General features: G+C 34.9%; 1 protein-coding gene across 1 annotated transcript; it reads left to right on the top strand.

The window, feature by feature from the left end:
• The first annotated feature begins 3,302 nt into the window (after positions 1 to 3,302).
• On the top strand, positions 3,303 to 14,331 carry LOC149818408 (nudix hydrolase 2-like). The gene is made up of 10 exons (XM_089986208.1): positions 3,303 to 3,482; positions 3,960 to 4,078; positions 9,033 to 9,219; positions 10,435 to 10,500; positions 11,063 to 11,200; positions 12,248 to 12,325; positions 12,423 to 12,473; positions 12,566 to 12,600; positions 13,008 to 13,116; positions 14,063 to 14,331. The coding sequence occupies exons 1-10, from the start codon at positions 3,303 to 3,305 to the stop codon at positions 14,249 to 14,251; spliced, it is 1,152 nt and encodes a 383-aa protein (XP_089842334.1). The 3' UTR covers positions 14,252 to 14,331.
• Positions 14,332 to 14,616: the final 285 nt, after the last annotated feature.

The following is a 14,616-nucleotide window of genomic DNA, read 5'->3' as shown; positions in this document are numbered from 1 at the left end:
ATGATACAAGAACGTTATTTTATTGTTTGTCAATTTGGTTTTAGAATGGTTGCACCGGTGTATATTTTCGCAAATGCAATTTTTTTATCGCATGCACATGGACAAAATGTTATGCTATTACTGAGCTTTATGAAAGAATGAGATATCAATAATGCTATTTGTTTCACTTATAAATTTGCTATGTGATTCGGATATGAATGTTATGACCATGTTCAGGGCATAAACTGCCTATTGTTAAATACATGTATTTGATATTTGCATAATATGAAAATTTCAGGGTCGTGAGTATACTAAAGCTCAAAACTAAGCATGTAATTCCCCAGAACCTTTGTAGTGTCACACAAGCACTTATGAGATTTATATGTGTGACATGCTATGCATTGTTATGATGAAATGGTGTGATACATGTGTCTGTGTGTTTTACTCATGACTGGTCATACGGTCGAAAAGACCAATAGGGTACAATACGTACACCCAAACTTATAAAATTAAATATTTCATGCACAGGTACTCGACTCATATATGAGCCTATGATTATGAGAATTGTTGTTGGTGTCTAATGTGCACTAAGTTGGTAATGTGCATACACTTGATTACCCTGAGTGTGGGTTTGAGATTTTATAAATTCCTTATGATGCAATGACTCACACAAAGAAATAAGCAAGATTTAATATGAGCACATATAACCTAACTGTAGAATTCTGGGTATACCTGAAAGATAATATATGTTACTGGTTTCTTGAGATTCTGGGTATACCTGAAAATAGTATATGTTACTAGTTTCTCAGGATTTTTGGTACACCTTAAAAGCGATGTATATTACCAGACCCATGGTCTACCTTCGAGAGGGTAGGTAGTATAAGCTCCATGAGACAATTGTATTTTGTGAGAGGTAGGCGTCTCACCCGATCCCCAGTCTTTGGAGTTAGGAGACCTTGACTACCAATACGTCCTAGGTGGTAGATCTAAGTCTTCTGCAGAAGTTTACAGGGTGTATCCTATTTCTAGTTCTAGCCATTGGGGAGTACTCTTTCGGTCGTGAACCATCTTGTTTGGGTCTTCGTATAGCTAGTCACATGGGGTATTAATTGAAAAAGCATAACAGACCCTCGTGTGGTCTCGGTCCGCTACAATGTCAAATGCCTGTACGTACCCACAGGGTAATTAACACGAGAAACATAAAGTCAGAACACATTTGAGAGTCTTCAAGTATACATATAATGCATGATGTTGCATTTGTTATAATATGACTATGATTCATTCATGTGATGCATAGCTTAATAATGCTTTCTTTTACATTCAAAATTGTTATAACATAAATGTGATTCATTCATATGATGTGTCGCTCGTTAATATTTTTTCTTTATGTATTAAACCATGACATGTTTGTATTGGATGAACTGCACATTCATAACTTGTTTGAATATTTGGTATTTTTTATATCAATGTGTTGCACATATACTTATATACATGATATTGAGCACATTCATATTGATATTATGCTTCTTACTCAGACGGGGTTTAGTCTAACCCCATCTAAAATATTATTTTTCAGGAAATAGATAAAGATATTGGGGCAATTGCGGTCGTCACTACAAGCAGTGCCATGAGACCATATCTTCTTTGGATGTCCTGAGGAACTCTGACTTTAAATTCATAATTCACCTAATGATATTAAGTTTGTGTTATCACCTGTAACCCGCCCAAATTATTTGATTGAGGGATTTATAAAATATTTCTGCTGTGGTTTTAAAAAAAATAATCATTCTAAAATTTTTGAGTTAAATATTTGGGGCATTACAAAGATTATATTTTTGGTGGCTCGAATTCTGATTGTTTTGGGAAACTTGTTGAACCTAAATAAATTTTTTAATTAAATTAAGTTAAAATTAAATTCATAGTTTGAAATGTCTATTGGGTTGTGTATATTAAATCTGTAATGTGTCATGAGTACATGGTATATATTTTTGTGTTATTTTAAAAATTATTTATTCATTTAAAAATAAAAATTGTAAATTTTTTGAAGGTCAGTTTGGAGTCTTTACAAGCTCGACTCGAAATCGGTTAGGCCGCCCAAATCGGCCTGTATGTATATATATTTTCTATAATATATATAATATACATATATATATGTATATATAACATAAATATATTTTATATAAATATAATATTTTTATTATATATAATATAATAAACCCGACCCAACCCGATTAGGCTCACGAGCATAATGGTTTTCCCAGTGGGCTTGCCCAAAGCAGGCTGTTGGCTCAACCTGTCAGTTTACATGCCAAGCTTTGACCAGGCTGAAATGGCCCAAATGGATCGGTCCATTAGTGGGCCGGATTGACCGAGCCAGGTAGACCCATTGCCCACCCTTAGTTGTTACCCTCTCAACTGTACTATTGTAATGAGATAAAATAGGTGAATATAAAATTTCTTGATGTAAATAAGATACAAAAATTTGAATCATGAAATTTAGTAACTCACCGGAATCTTTGTAATTCAAGCATTTGTAAGAGCTGAATTTTGAAAATTTTAGTATTGAGTCAGTTGACTCTCAACCGACATTTATGCTCTCCTCCACTTTCCTCTCTCAAACAAATTCCAAATCCCCATATAACCTCTCTAACACCCTCCCAACTCCTCCCATACCCTTCTCCCAAACAAACACTGAAATGTTTTAGGTTAGCTTAGTGCCCACCCTAACTCAAATGTTGTGCTCCCTCCCCAAACCCCATAGGCCATACCCCATACCCCATACCCCATCCCCCCTATCTCTCTTTGCCAGCCGTCCATTGGCCCCCACCCAAATTTAGATTTCTGGCTTTGCTGAGGGATTACCGTCAGAGCAGAGCATGCTCTGCCCTGATACACTCTTTCTTTTGTTTTTTTTTAAATCTAGATTACATTGTTTGATTACTTCTAATTTGATCATAGGGCTCTATCGTGAGATTTATTAAAATCTCACGATAATATCGCGAGAAATTGCCTAAAAGTTTAAATCTTCAATTTCTTGCGAGATTTTAAAAATATCTTGGGATTTATGAAAAAATATAAATATGTTTTAAACGGCTATTTATCATGAAAAAACCGTGTATTTTTATTTTTAAATAAATTTTATTAATATTTTTTTATAAAAAATTTATTTTTTTATTGCCAAGATTTTGCCGAAAAAATACAAGATTTATAAAAAAAAAAATCAATTTCTCATGAGTTTTTTAAAAACAAGATTTTTGCCCAAAAAACGTTTGTCACTATCATGTGCCCTTGGTGAGAAGAAACAAAGAGAAAATTAAAGCACTATGGGGGCACATTTGCGTCCTGCAGAAGAGGGCTCTCAAAAAGGAGTTAAGCTGAAGCCCTTGTTGATGTTGCCGCAGTGGGGCCCACAGAATACTTTTCCATGGAAACTTGCAGTTTTCTTCAGCAAACGCCATCACGCCCTTCACCACATTCGACGGCTCAGATCTGACCTCACCCACGTGAAGTTGAGACCCAAATTCACGCCATCACGCTCCTTCCATGCCCTATGACACCCAGGTTTAACTCCGACGCAGAAGCCACAACGACTCTCCCACATGAGGAACTAAAATGAAAAACCGTCCGCTTTCTGATTTCTCATCAGAAAAAAGTTAGACAAATAAACCCTCGCCACCTCCTCAACGAATATCCAGAAATCGCTAAAAGTGCCACATGGCAGAAAGAAACGCTTTTCCTTGACATTGACGTACTTTTTCGAATCACCGAACGAAAAAAACTGCATTGCCGACGGGGTGGGGGCTCTCTTCAGCGAGACGTGGCGCCGGTTCTTTCCGTGCGTTTCTTTTTTCCCCACCATTAATTCGGGGTTTTGTTTTCTTATAACGAATGAGGAAATTCGTGGTCTCCATTTCCGTTAGAGTAAATACTGCCACTGTACGGACATCCCCTCCCTCCTCCTCTTGGCCCTTCAAATGTAGGATCCTCTCTCCCGCCGATTCGCCGAAAGCGTCCGCGGTTGCTTCTTTGAGAAGCTTCCTTCTTCTGAGGAAGAGCCGGCGATCGTCCTCCCGTCTTCCGGCTTCTCGTTTCTTTGGAGGTAATTTTTTTTTTTGATTTTTTAGTATATTCTCCGATTGGAGGTAAAAATTTTGTTTTTTTTTTTCGAATTTTCTATATTTTCTTATTTTTCGTGCGAATTTCCTAGTTTTTTTATTTTGGTTATCGTTTTTGAAGGAGATTTTTGAGTCTTCGCGGCTATTTCTGATAAGATTCTTATGATTTTTTTAGTGATTTTGAGGTCCGTCTATGCGTTTGTTTATCAAATTTCGCGTTTTCACAAGCTTTTTTTTTTTTTATTTTAAAAATGGTTCTTTTCATGTAGTTGTTTGTTTGTATAACTGAGGTAAAGTTTTCCTACAAGCAGGGGCGTAGCTAGGATTCATGTGAGGGGGGGGGGGGGGGGCAAACAGGGGTGTAGCAAAAAAAAAAAAAATTTGGTGTGATAGTCGGGGGTTCGGGGGGGGGGGCAGCGCCCCCGTTTTTTTTTTTTGAGATAAAATAAAAAATGGCTACAATTATTAATAAAAATCTATTTCATATGGACAAATCAAACTATCTGCTGCAGTCTTTCTCAACTTCAACAGAAAGTTCTTAAACACTATCTAATGGCAATATATAATACCGGTGAAATAATTTGAAGTTCATAACAATGCATAAATTTTATTTATGACAAAATAAATCAAAATACAAAAGTACCAACTAAAATGGACCCCGACCGTTACCCGCAACATAAAATTCATCTATAAGAGAATCTATAACTAAAGTCATAGTATATTCTAGTTCGATGTACAATGTCATACCGTCAACAAGAAAACCGTCGTCCATTTTGTTACGAATTTCCGTCTTCACATGCTTCATCACTGAAAATGCTCGTTCTGTAGTGGTCGTAGAAACTGGTAATGTCAATACAAGACGAAATAATCTAGTTAGCATGGCATAACTTTCTGACCTTTCCCTTGCAACCAACTTTTGATACAAATCAGGTAGAGTAAGTACTTGAAATCGAGGATCAGAAACCACATCAATATGATAATGTTGTAACTCTGCTTTCAAGTAAAATATATCTTGTGGTGTAAAATCTTGAGGATAAAACTTTTCTACAAGCTTGCAAATATCAGCTATATTAAAGGATTCAAATGAGTTTCTAAGATCCAATGTTGCACTGAGAGAAAGAAGTTCGACTGATATGTCATTAAATCTAGTATTTAACTCCACCAACAAGAAATCTATAGCTTTATTGAAAACATCAAAATAATAGTGATGCTCAACTGAGGGATACTCACGACTACGAGATCGACCAACCATATATGAACCACTGAAGTAAGGTAGGCAAATATCATTTGTTGAACAAAATGATGTTACATCTTGAAGGAATTCTTCCCAACCATCTTCTCTCAAAGCTTGAAGCACAGTCTTTGTAGTGTAGACAAATCTCATAGCAGTCAAGATATCTTGATTTTTCTTTTGAAGGGCCTGGCATAGAATATCAGTAACTGCAAATATTCGATTCATCAGATGCAAGACAAATACAAATTCGAAACTTGTAATGCAAGTATATGCACCATCAACTTCAACCTGAGATCTAGCACTTGGAGAATTTTCAATCAGGCACTCAAATACTTTACATGTTGCAACGTACATATCCATCAAGCTCTTTACAGATTCATATTGATCAACTCTATGCAAGTTCTCAATCTGATTAGCCCCACTTCCTATGGACCGTTCCCCATTTTCTAACAAATGCTCAATTTCTGAAGAGCTAACATTGAGGTTCTTACTCTCAGACGAGCTTTCTGACGTTCCTCTTGGGATACAACATTCATCACTTTGTCAATGTGATGACTCGGTCTCATCAAAATCTCTGCATTTCTTACACATACGATATGATATGAAGACAGTGAAGAACCGACATGGGTAAGAAAAACACATTTTTCTCTTTGACTAACCCTCTTCCGATTATTAAATCCAACCGTTGCTAATGCTGAGAGATTCGAAGAAAGGCTATTATCAAGAAAAAAAAGCAATAAAAACAATATGCTTTATCTTCTGTTAGAGAATACTCTAGCCAACGAAACTTATCATACCGATGTTCTTGACATCGACGCACTTGTTTACCACATTGTCTACTTGAGTATTGTGCAAGTTTTGGTTGAAAAGGTCCCGCCTTCAGATAAGCCCGTCTAATTCGATCTATTTCATTAACAGGGTGATCACACATACACTTTCTTTTACCCGAATCTCTTTTAATATAAAAATCAGATTCTGAAGTTGGATTCAGAGATGGAATATGCTCAGGTGATGAATGAATGGTTGGAGTAGGACTTGGAGTTTCCTCAACTTGTCCATCTGAAGAGTTGTCTAACTTAAAAAAAAATGATAACAAGTTTTTTCTTTTCTTAGTGCTCGAAGATTGTCCTCTTTCCATTTCAAATTCTACAAATAAATAAGATACTACATGAGCATAACTTTGACTGTTTCAACTTACAAAAGTATTACTTTAACTGTTCAACATAACAATTATACATAAGTACACCGAATCAGATACAATTACTGATTGGTGATAAATAATAAAAAAGTAATTGAATAACATCATGTTAAGGTAGTGAAAAAAACTAGAGAAAAGTAAGTATAAATTTTTCAGCGAATCAGATACAATTACTGATTGGTGATAAAATTATTAATCAAACACGTAAACTATCAATAATCTACACAATTAATCATTACAATTCTACACAAGTACATCGAATCAGATACAGTTACTGATTGGTGATAAAATTATTAATCAAACACATAAACTATCAATAATCTACACAATTAATCATTACAATTCTACACAAGTACACCGAATCAGATGCAATTGCTGATTGATGATAAAATTATTAATCAAACACGTAAACTATCAATAATCTACACAATTAATCATTACAATTCTACATAAGTACACCGAATTAGATACATCTACTGATTGGTGATAAATGACAAAAAAATACCAATATAACACTATAAGTCTATACCAATTAACAAATTAACACTATAACAATTAACACTTAACAACTATAACAAACTAATAATCATGCATAGGGTATGGATTAGGATAAATAACAACAATAAATTTGTAAATTGCAACTAGATAAGAGTTAAGCATATACTCACAAGTCACTAGGAGAGTAACTAGATAAGAGTTAGCACAACTGAAACGATATTCACTAATTCGCAACCTTCAAATATATCTTCTTATCCTTCAAATAAATTCACTGATTCACAACCTTCTCCTACTGTCTAAAGATAATTAATTTGGATATCAGAACATTAAAACACAAGTTAGAAGTAAGGACTTTTCTATAATTCGATATAATTTGAGTAGATAAAGTAGATAATTGATTCTATAATTCAGAAATCAGGACTTATTCTAAAATTCAGAAGTCATTGATTCACAACCTTCTCCTAGATTTGTTCCAACTAAAATGAGTAGATAAAGTATAATTATTGCACCAAAAAACATAAATTACCATCAACAGTCAACATTCATCTTCCACTTTAATTTAATTTGTGAGTCAAACAATTAACATGAGATAAAAGACTGAGAGACATTTGCATATATGTATATAATATATACATATATACATAGGAATATATGCATAGGAGCTCATTCAGGAACAAAAAATAGGATTTATCCTCAAAATGGGTAAATTATTTTTTATTTTAAATAAAATTTAATAAAAAATAAATGCAATGAATTGTTTCAGGTCAGGATCAACCCTACTTCAGAGTTGATTTGATTAAATCCACTCCAATCCACCTATAATTTGATTAAATAAAACTAACATATATTTGATTAGTCAAATTACCCAAAAGATTGGTGTCTCAACGTCGTGCTCGGTCGGTGTCTCGTCATCTCGCTCACTCAGGAGCACGGGAGCAGCGCCAGAGGCTTGGAGGAGAAGCGTTGGTGGTCGACGTCGGAGGAGAAGCTCGGCCGACATCAGAGAAGATGCTGGGCGATGTTGGATCGGTCGTCGGGAGTCGGGGGATTTGGGGAAGACGAGGGCAAGGGCTAGGTCACTCAAAATCAAGATCGAAGAAGAAGAGGGGCTGAGGGGTAATAAGTTAAGCGGGTCGAATCCAGCACGGGCGGGTGCCCGCCCTCGCCAAGTGCTGGATCCGACCCGGGAATTAGGGCTCGGCTTTTTAAAAAAAAAAAAAAAATTTAACTGGGCCGGGAGGCTACAGTCCTGACCCCCCCCCCCCCCCCAGCTCCGTCTTTGCCTACAAGTGTATGTATATTTTCTTGCTATTGCAGTTGGAGTAGCTCTCGGATTTTTCTGGCAAATTTTGGTCGAAATTTGGGCAAAATTTAGATTTTTAGCTATTTTAGTGGATTCTGGTGATTTTTTTTTCATGATTTGAGGTCCTTCTATGTGTTCGTTTATTCAATTTTGCGTTTTCCCGGCCTTTTGTTTCAAGAAAGCAGCTTTTATTGTGCTCCTGGATTTTATTGGCGATTTTGGTCGAAGTTTGGTAAAAGAAATCCATAGTTTTCTGGCTATTTTGGTAAAAAAAAACAATTTTTAGAATTTGATGACATTTTTAATCAGAATTTGCCTTGTTTTAGTTGCTTGTATGTCGAGGAAATTTTCATTGTTTCAGTTTTTCTTTTTTTGTTATTTTCGTTTCATTTTTTATTCTCTACTGGGATTGAAGAAAACTCGGATACTTTTCACTAACTACCAAGTTTCTGTAGAAAATTAAATTTTTAGTAGTTTTTTATATGGATGATTTATTTATTCAATATCTTATATGAAATTGCTGAATACGTTAAGATTCCATGTACTTCGTTGTATTTATATATTCGTGCTCTGTTATCCTTCCCTCGAGATTGAAGCATTAGTCTTTTGCTTTTTCTTTTTAATTTCTTTTTGTTTGTAATTATGTTTTTACACTGGAGAGGCTTTGCATTGTGATACTTGGAGTGTGGTTGCTTAAGATTTTAGGTTTAGGACTTCCAATTGCTTTGAGGTTAGAAGCATATCAAACTTGCCAAGCTCGCCCGATGAAGTTGAAATACTGATTGGGAAGGAAGATAACTATGATGGAATTACAGTCGAGATCGAGGCACCGATGGATGTTAGGGCATTTTCCGCTTTGCTTAAAACATCGATATCTAGATGGAGGCAGCAGGTGAGCACTTTCTTTCTCACCTTGAAATCTTTGAACCTTCTCTTTGCTTTTGTTTCGTCTCTTGAATGTATTGATTTTTACTATGTAATAGTGTGATCTGTTTATTTTGTTTCTGTGATTGTCCTGTCCTGTGTATATTGAATGAAAGTGGATAAGTGATTATTGGTGCATACTTGTTAATTATTGTTGATTTCATGTAGAATTTTATGATTTTGTATGATGGATAACGAGTCATTGACTCTTTACATGGGAATGACGGAGGTGACTTCTAGTGCCTAAAGATCAGGGGGACATCGTGATTAATTTTGTAACTTGGTTTATTTGGTCAAGGATCTGTCTCTCAAGCTGGTTAATACAGTGTTTCTTGTACAGTGAGCCTGCTCAAGTAGTCTAGGATGTGCTTCTATAATTTGTTTTGATCCAACACTACAAGTAGTCTTCTGCATCTTGTTTATGAAGTTTTTCATCTTTTTTACGTTTTATATGTTCTAAAAAAAAGTTTATGAAGTTTTTCATCAGCACTAGGTTTCTTAGCTTGTCTAGAATCCAAAAGTACGGGCATATTTTCTTGGTCTGTGACTGATTGGATAGTTAGGTTTGCCACAAAAAGCTCAGTAATGTACCAGTGTTGCAAGGAGAATCTAAAGTTTCCAACTTACATTGAAAAGTTACAAGCTCAATCCGTAGCTCTTTGTCAAGGCTAATTGGCAAACACTTTCAGTCATGTTTACAACCTATCACTGTCTGATAGTTTCTATGGTACAATATACATATTCTGTTCCACAAAGAAATGTTTAAGCCTAACATTCTTTTTGGCAATGGACCTTGTTTACTTTTCACTATGTTTTCTTGAATGTAAATATTGGTGCATGTTATTGATCATACTTTGTTCCAGAGTTGTCAAATTCATGACTTGGCTACATGAGACTTTGAGATTGTTTACATGCGTGTCTTAATCCTTTAGTAGCTAAGGATATATTGTTGCATATAGTGATCACATACTGACATTATGCTTAATGCATTTATAGAGACAAATATGTGAATATTTTACATCCTAGTCTTAAAATTACAGTGGTGCCTTTCGAATATGTTCCAGAACTTGTTTTGATGTTTAGAATCTGTTAAGCATCATCATTTGATTGATATATTTGCATGAGCCTAGATACTGCATTGTATTTATATGAGTATCCTAAATTTTCCTATGTTCATTTTTAGGGCAAAAAAGGTGTTTGGCTGAAAATTCCAATTCAACTTGGAAAACTTGTTCCTGCTGCGGTTGAGGTTAACAATATTCCTTGATCCTGTTATAGCTGATAAGATGAAACAAAAATCCTAGCTTTCTTGTTTGTCTTTATTTCAACATCCATTAAATATTGCTGTATCATTTAGTCTTTGCTTGTTTTTTATTTTGTGGTGGTAGGCTACCTACTTCATGTAATAATAAAAGTATAAAGCAAGAATAAAGCTGAGCTCAGAAGTAGTGAATAAGATATGGTTATCTTTTTTATTTCTTATTGTTATAATTTTTAAATAATGTTAATACATTCAGTCTCACTTTTTACTACCCGGTTGAGGCTGATCCTGTTTATCTGGCATCCCTGATGGTTTTCAATGAATTTATTAAATATTTTCCATCAAATGTTGATCAAATTCTTCTTGTATATCTTATTTTGATGTTAATTGTGTCGACAGGGCCACATGGATGGACTCTTTACTTTAGGCTGGTTGAGATGGATCTCTCATTTGCATTTTACTGTTACTTATATGTAGCCTATATTCCATGCAGGAATATTAAAGTCATTCTCCTGCCCAAGCTTCAATTAATTCCTTTGTTGTCTTTCAGGAAGGATTTTGGTACCACCATGCAGAGCCAACCTATTTGATGCTTGTATCTTGGCTTCTTGACACTCCTCACACTCTGCCTGCCAATGCTACACATCGAATAGGTATTGGTGCTGTTGTGATAAACAATGAAGGACAGGTAACCTGGATTTGCAGTTCTTATTTTGTGATTCTTTTTCTCAGTGATATTTATGTCTATGCACTTCGCAAGGGTCTCATACCCACTCTGATTGGGCATGAGAAGATGTAAATCTCTGTTTTTGACTTTGAAGATTTATTAGTTACTGTTCCTACCGAGGTTATAAAAAACATATCATGACCCATATAGTCTGGGCTCAAAATAAGAAACATATTTTATCGTATTGTATCATAAAAGTTGAATATTTTAAATAAAAAATCCCAAAAATCAGAAAAATTCTGAAATTTCATAACACAAGAAACAACGATGAATTACATAATATAAAACTATAATATCACATATGAAAAAAATTATATGCTATGAATGACATGCATAAGACATGGGACATTCAATAACAAAGATAATATACTATGAATGGTAGCATATCTCACAAGAAAAATGCAAACTATGAAATAATATGCATGCTAAACAACACAAATAAGTTAACAAGTCACAAGATTCAAATAGCGTGTGTTTACATAAACTAAAAGAGCATCATAAGGTATTTTCAATATTTAAAAATCTTTCATAACCAAGTTTTTTCAAAATTCAAACAAAAAATGAACTAGATAACATTAATCATGATTATCATCATTACCTTTTTTTTCCCCTTTTTGCAAGAAATCTCCCCAAATCACTCTTAAGCCCTTTAGGATGAGTATGAACTGGCCCCATTGGGTCTTATATGTTTCTTTTTCGTTTGGGGTCTTATATATTTCAATTTATTTTTTGAAATAAGTGCAACTTAAACTGCACTTATTGTATATTATAAGATATGCATGTATCATAAGATACATGGGTGTGTCATAAGATGCACCTGATACAGGTACGATACACACCAACATCAAGATACAGGTGTATATCGTATTGAGACACCCAATAGAAAAAATACACTGGTTCCTACTTCAGTGTAAAACAATTTAGCTTATGTTGCAATGTTACGTGGTAGCTCTAGTTAGGGAGACCTGCAACTCTGTGATTTGGGTTTGTGGTAAACCATGTTTTTAGGTGCTGGTAGTCCAGGAAAAGACCGGCATATGGAGAGGTTCTGGTGTATGGAAGATTCCTACTGGTGTCATTGATGAGGTATCATTTCTCTTGGAGATATTTTCATGTCTTCATTTTGCTTCATTTATGCTCTGTTAATTGTTATGAACTATAAGGTTGAATGTTTTCTTGCTAGGGTGAGGATATACATGCTGGGGCTATAAGAGAAGTCAAAGAGGAAACAGGAGTAAGCTATATATCATCTCCTTGCATTCATTTTCTTCTGAGCCTCAAGCACAGAAGCTCTTGTGATGTCAGAATCTTTATTTTTTGTTACAGATTGAGACTGAATTTGTGGAAGTTCTTGGATTCAGGTATGTGAATTATGTATTTCCAGTAGTTTCTTGTAGTTGAACTGGAAGAGCAAAAGTTTACCGGTTGTAAGTAGGTCTTACCACTAGATCTTGCTGTAAGAGGTGGCAATTTTGTTGACCTTTTTTCAAGCATAGATTTTGGATCATGATCTGCCTTTATATGGTGAATTCTGGAATACCTTCTAGAAATTGTTTTCTCTATTGCAGTTCATGGATCCTTTTTTTGCCAGACCATTAGTTATGTACACAATATCAAAGTTTCTCTTTGTTATAGTAGATATTATGTAAACTACATAATATAGCAATTTGATGGATTGCCATTTACATTCACTTGGGTTGATTTTCGAATCCTTGCTTACAAGTTTCTTTCCCTCGAGTGACTGTAGATTTTTAAATCTAACTTGCAGACAAAGTCATAAATCCTTCTTTGAGAAGTCGGATCTGTTTTTTGTGTGTATGTTGCGGCCCTTGTCATTTGTTATTCAGAAGCAAGAATCGGAAATTGAGGATATCCAGGTAAATTTCATTAATTGGTACCCATTCCTTGGAAGAAAGTATCTTAATTTTGAAACAATATAATGTCCCTCATGATTTTTTCTTCTTTATTTTCGATTTCTGCATTTTGTGGCTATTGTTGTCTTGTGGTTAACTAGTCATTCATGGTAAATAAATATTCTGTCTAATCCACTGATGCCATTTCAGCAAATTTTTGATGAATTAACAAAAAGGAGAAAGATGGAGAAGCATTGTACTGCTTTCTAGCGCTTGGTTAAATTGTTGTTTTTTCCAATGGATGTTATGTTTTGAGGTGGATTTTATGCCGAGTTCTTGGATATTGATGGTTAATAGCACATATCCAATTTTTTGTCAACGACAAAAGAACTTGATGTAAAGAAATGAATGAACTAGTAGTCCTCTTAAGATCATAAGATGCAACAGTTATCTTTATTGAACAAGTTGATTATCCTCGACATCTTCTCAATGATACTCAGGCATGCTCTAAACAGTATTAGCCAATGTTAAAATCTGTCTAAATCGGCCCTTTGTTGAAACAATACAGGGGTTGATTTGGCTCTCTTTGAAAATCGGTCGAATTAAACAGATTATATCTTGAATCGATTCACTTAGACATTTTAAAATAATATACTTTCAAAAAGCAAATTTGAATAAAAAGTTCAATCTTTGAAATGGTCTGATTAAGAAAACAATCCAATTCGACCCGTTTCATGCTGAATTTATTGTTTCTGTATAACTGATGCCACTTAGTGAGCCTATATTAACAACATTGGTATTAGCAATTATTGTTGCTTTTAGAAAATTCAGTCACTCTGTTATTGGCCAAAGTTTTTGTCAAGACCTCTTTGGTATGTTTTGGACTATCATGGGACTTTGCTTCCATTACATATAGACCTGTTTCTAAGACACGACATATCTAATCTCCTGGTTTCTGTGTTTCGCTCAGTGGATGCCACTAGAGGAATATGCAGCACAACCCTTTGTCCTGAAACACGAGATGCTTAAGAAGGTTGCTGACATGATCATGGCAAAGGCTGAGAACCGGTACACTGGTTTTACTCCTGTGAGTGGACAGTCTAGTCTTTCTAGCCACACCAATTGCTTGTACCTCAACAGCAGGGATCTAAATAGTTAGGTCAATTCTTCCTGCAATAGTTTACTTTGGTTTCAGACATTATTTACTTTTCTGATTGATGGACTCTTTCTGTTCCTGCCTGTTATTTCTTTGCTGTGGCTGCGAAACTTAAAAGATATGTCACATGGGTAGTTGGTACTCCATTTCGACTCCCATCTCGAATCCCTTTATATACTAGTCATATTAGAAACTTCATGAAAGTGATTGTATCTGTATGTGGTGCCGTATCCATATGACATAAAAAAAGGGAGATAATTCATGGTATCACTTTGGTGCTGCTCAATAGATCCTATTAGGTAACCATTAATTTGGTGCTGCACCATCACAAATATTTAGCAATGTTTTCAAAACATCACGGTTTTATT

The sequence above is a fragment of the Nuphar pumila genome, chromosome 13 (genome assembly GCF_984573655.1).
Source record: "Nuphar pumila chromosome 13, dmNupPumi1.hap1.1, whole genome shotgun sequence".
Classification (NCBI taxonomy): Eukaryota; Viridiplantae; Streptophyta; class Magnoliopsida; order Nymphaeales; family Nymphaeaceae; genus Nuphar; species Nuphar pumila.
Note: the sequence above shows the minus strand (reverse complement) of the source record. Positions and strands in the feature narration are given on the sequence as shown.

Excerpts from the sequence above, each read along its gene's own strand:
- LOC149818408 (XM_089986208.1), top strand. The coding sequence starts at position 3,303 with ATGGGGGCACATTTGCGTCCTGCAGAAGAGGGCTCTCAAAAAGGAGTT. Across the intron at positions 3,483-3,959 it reads TCAGATCTGACCTCACCCAC|GATCCTCTCTCCCGCCGATT; the intron begins GTGAAGTTGAGA and ends CTTCAAATGTAG. Across the intron at positions 12,601-13,007 it reads GTGGAAGTTCTTGGATTCAG|ACAAAGTCATAAATCCTTCT; the intron begins GTATGTGAATTA and ends TCTAACTTGCAG.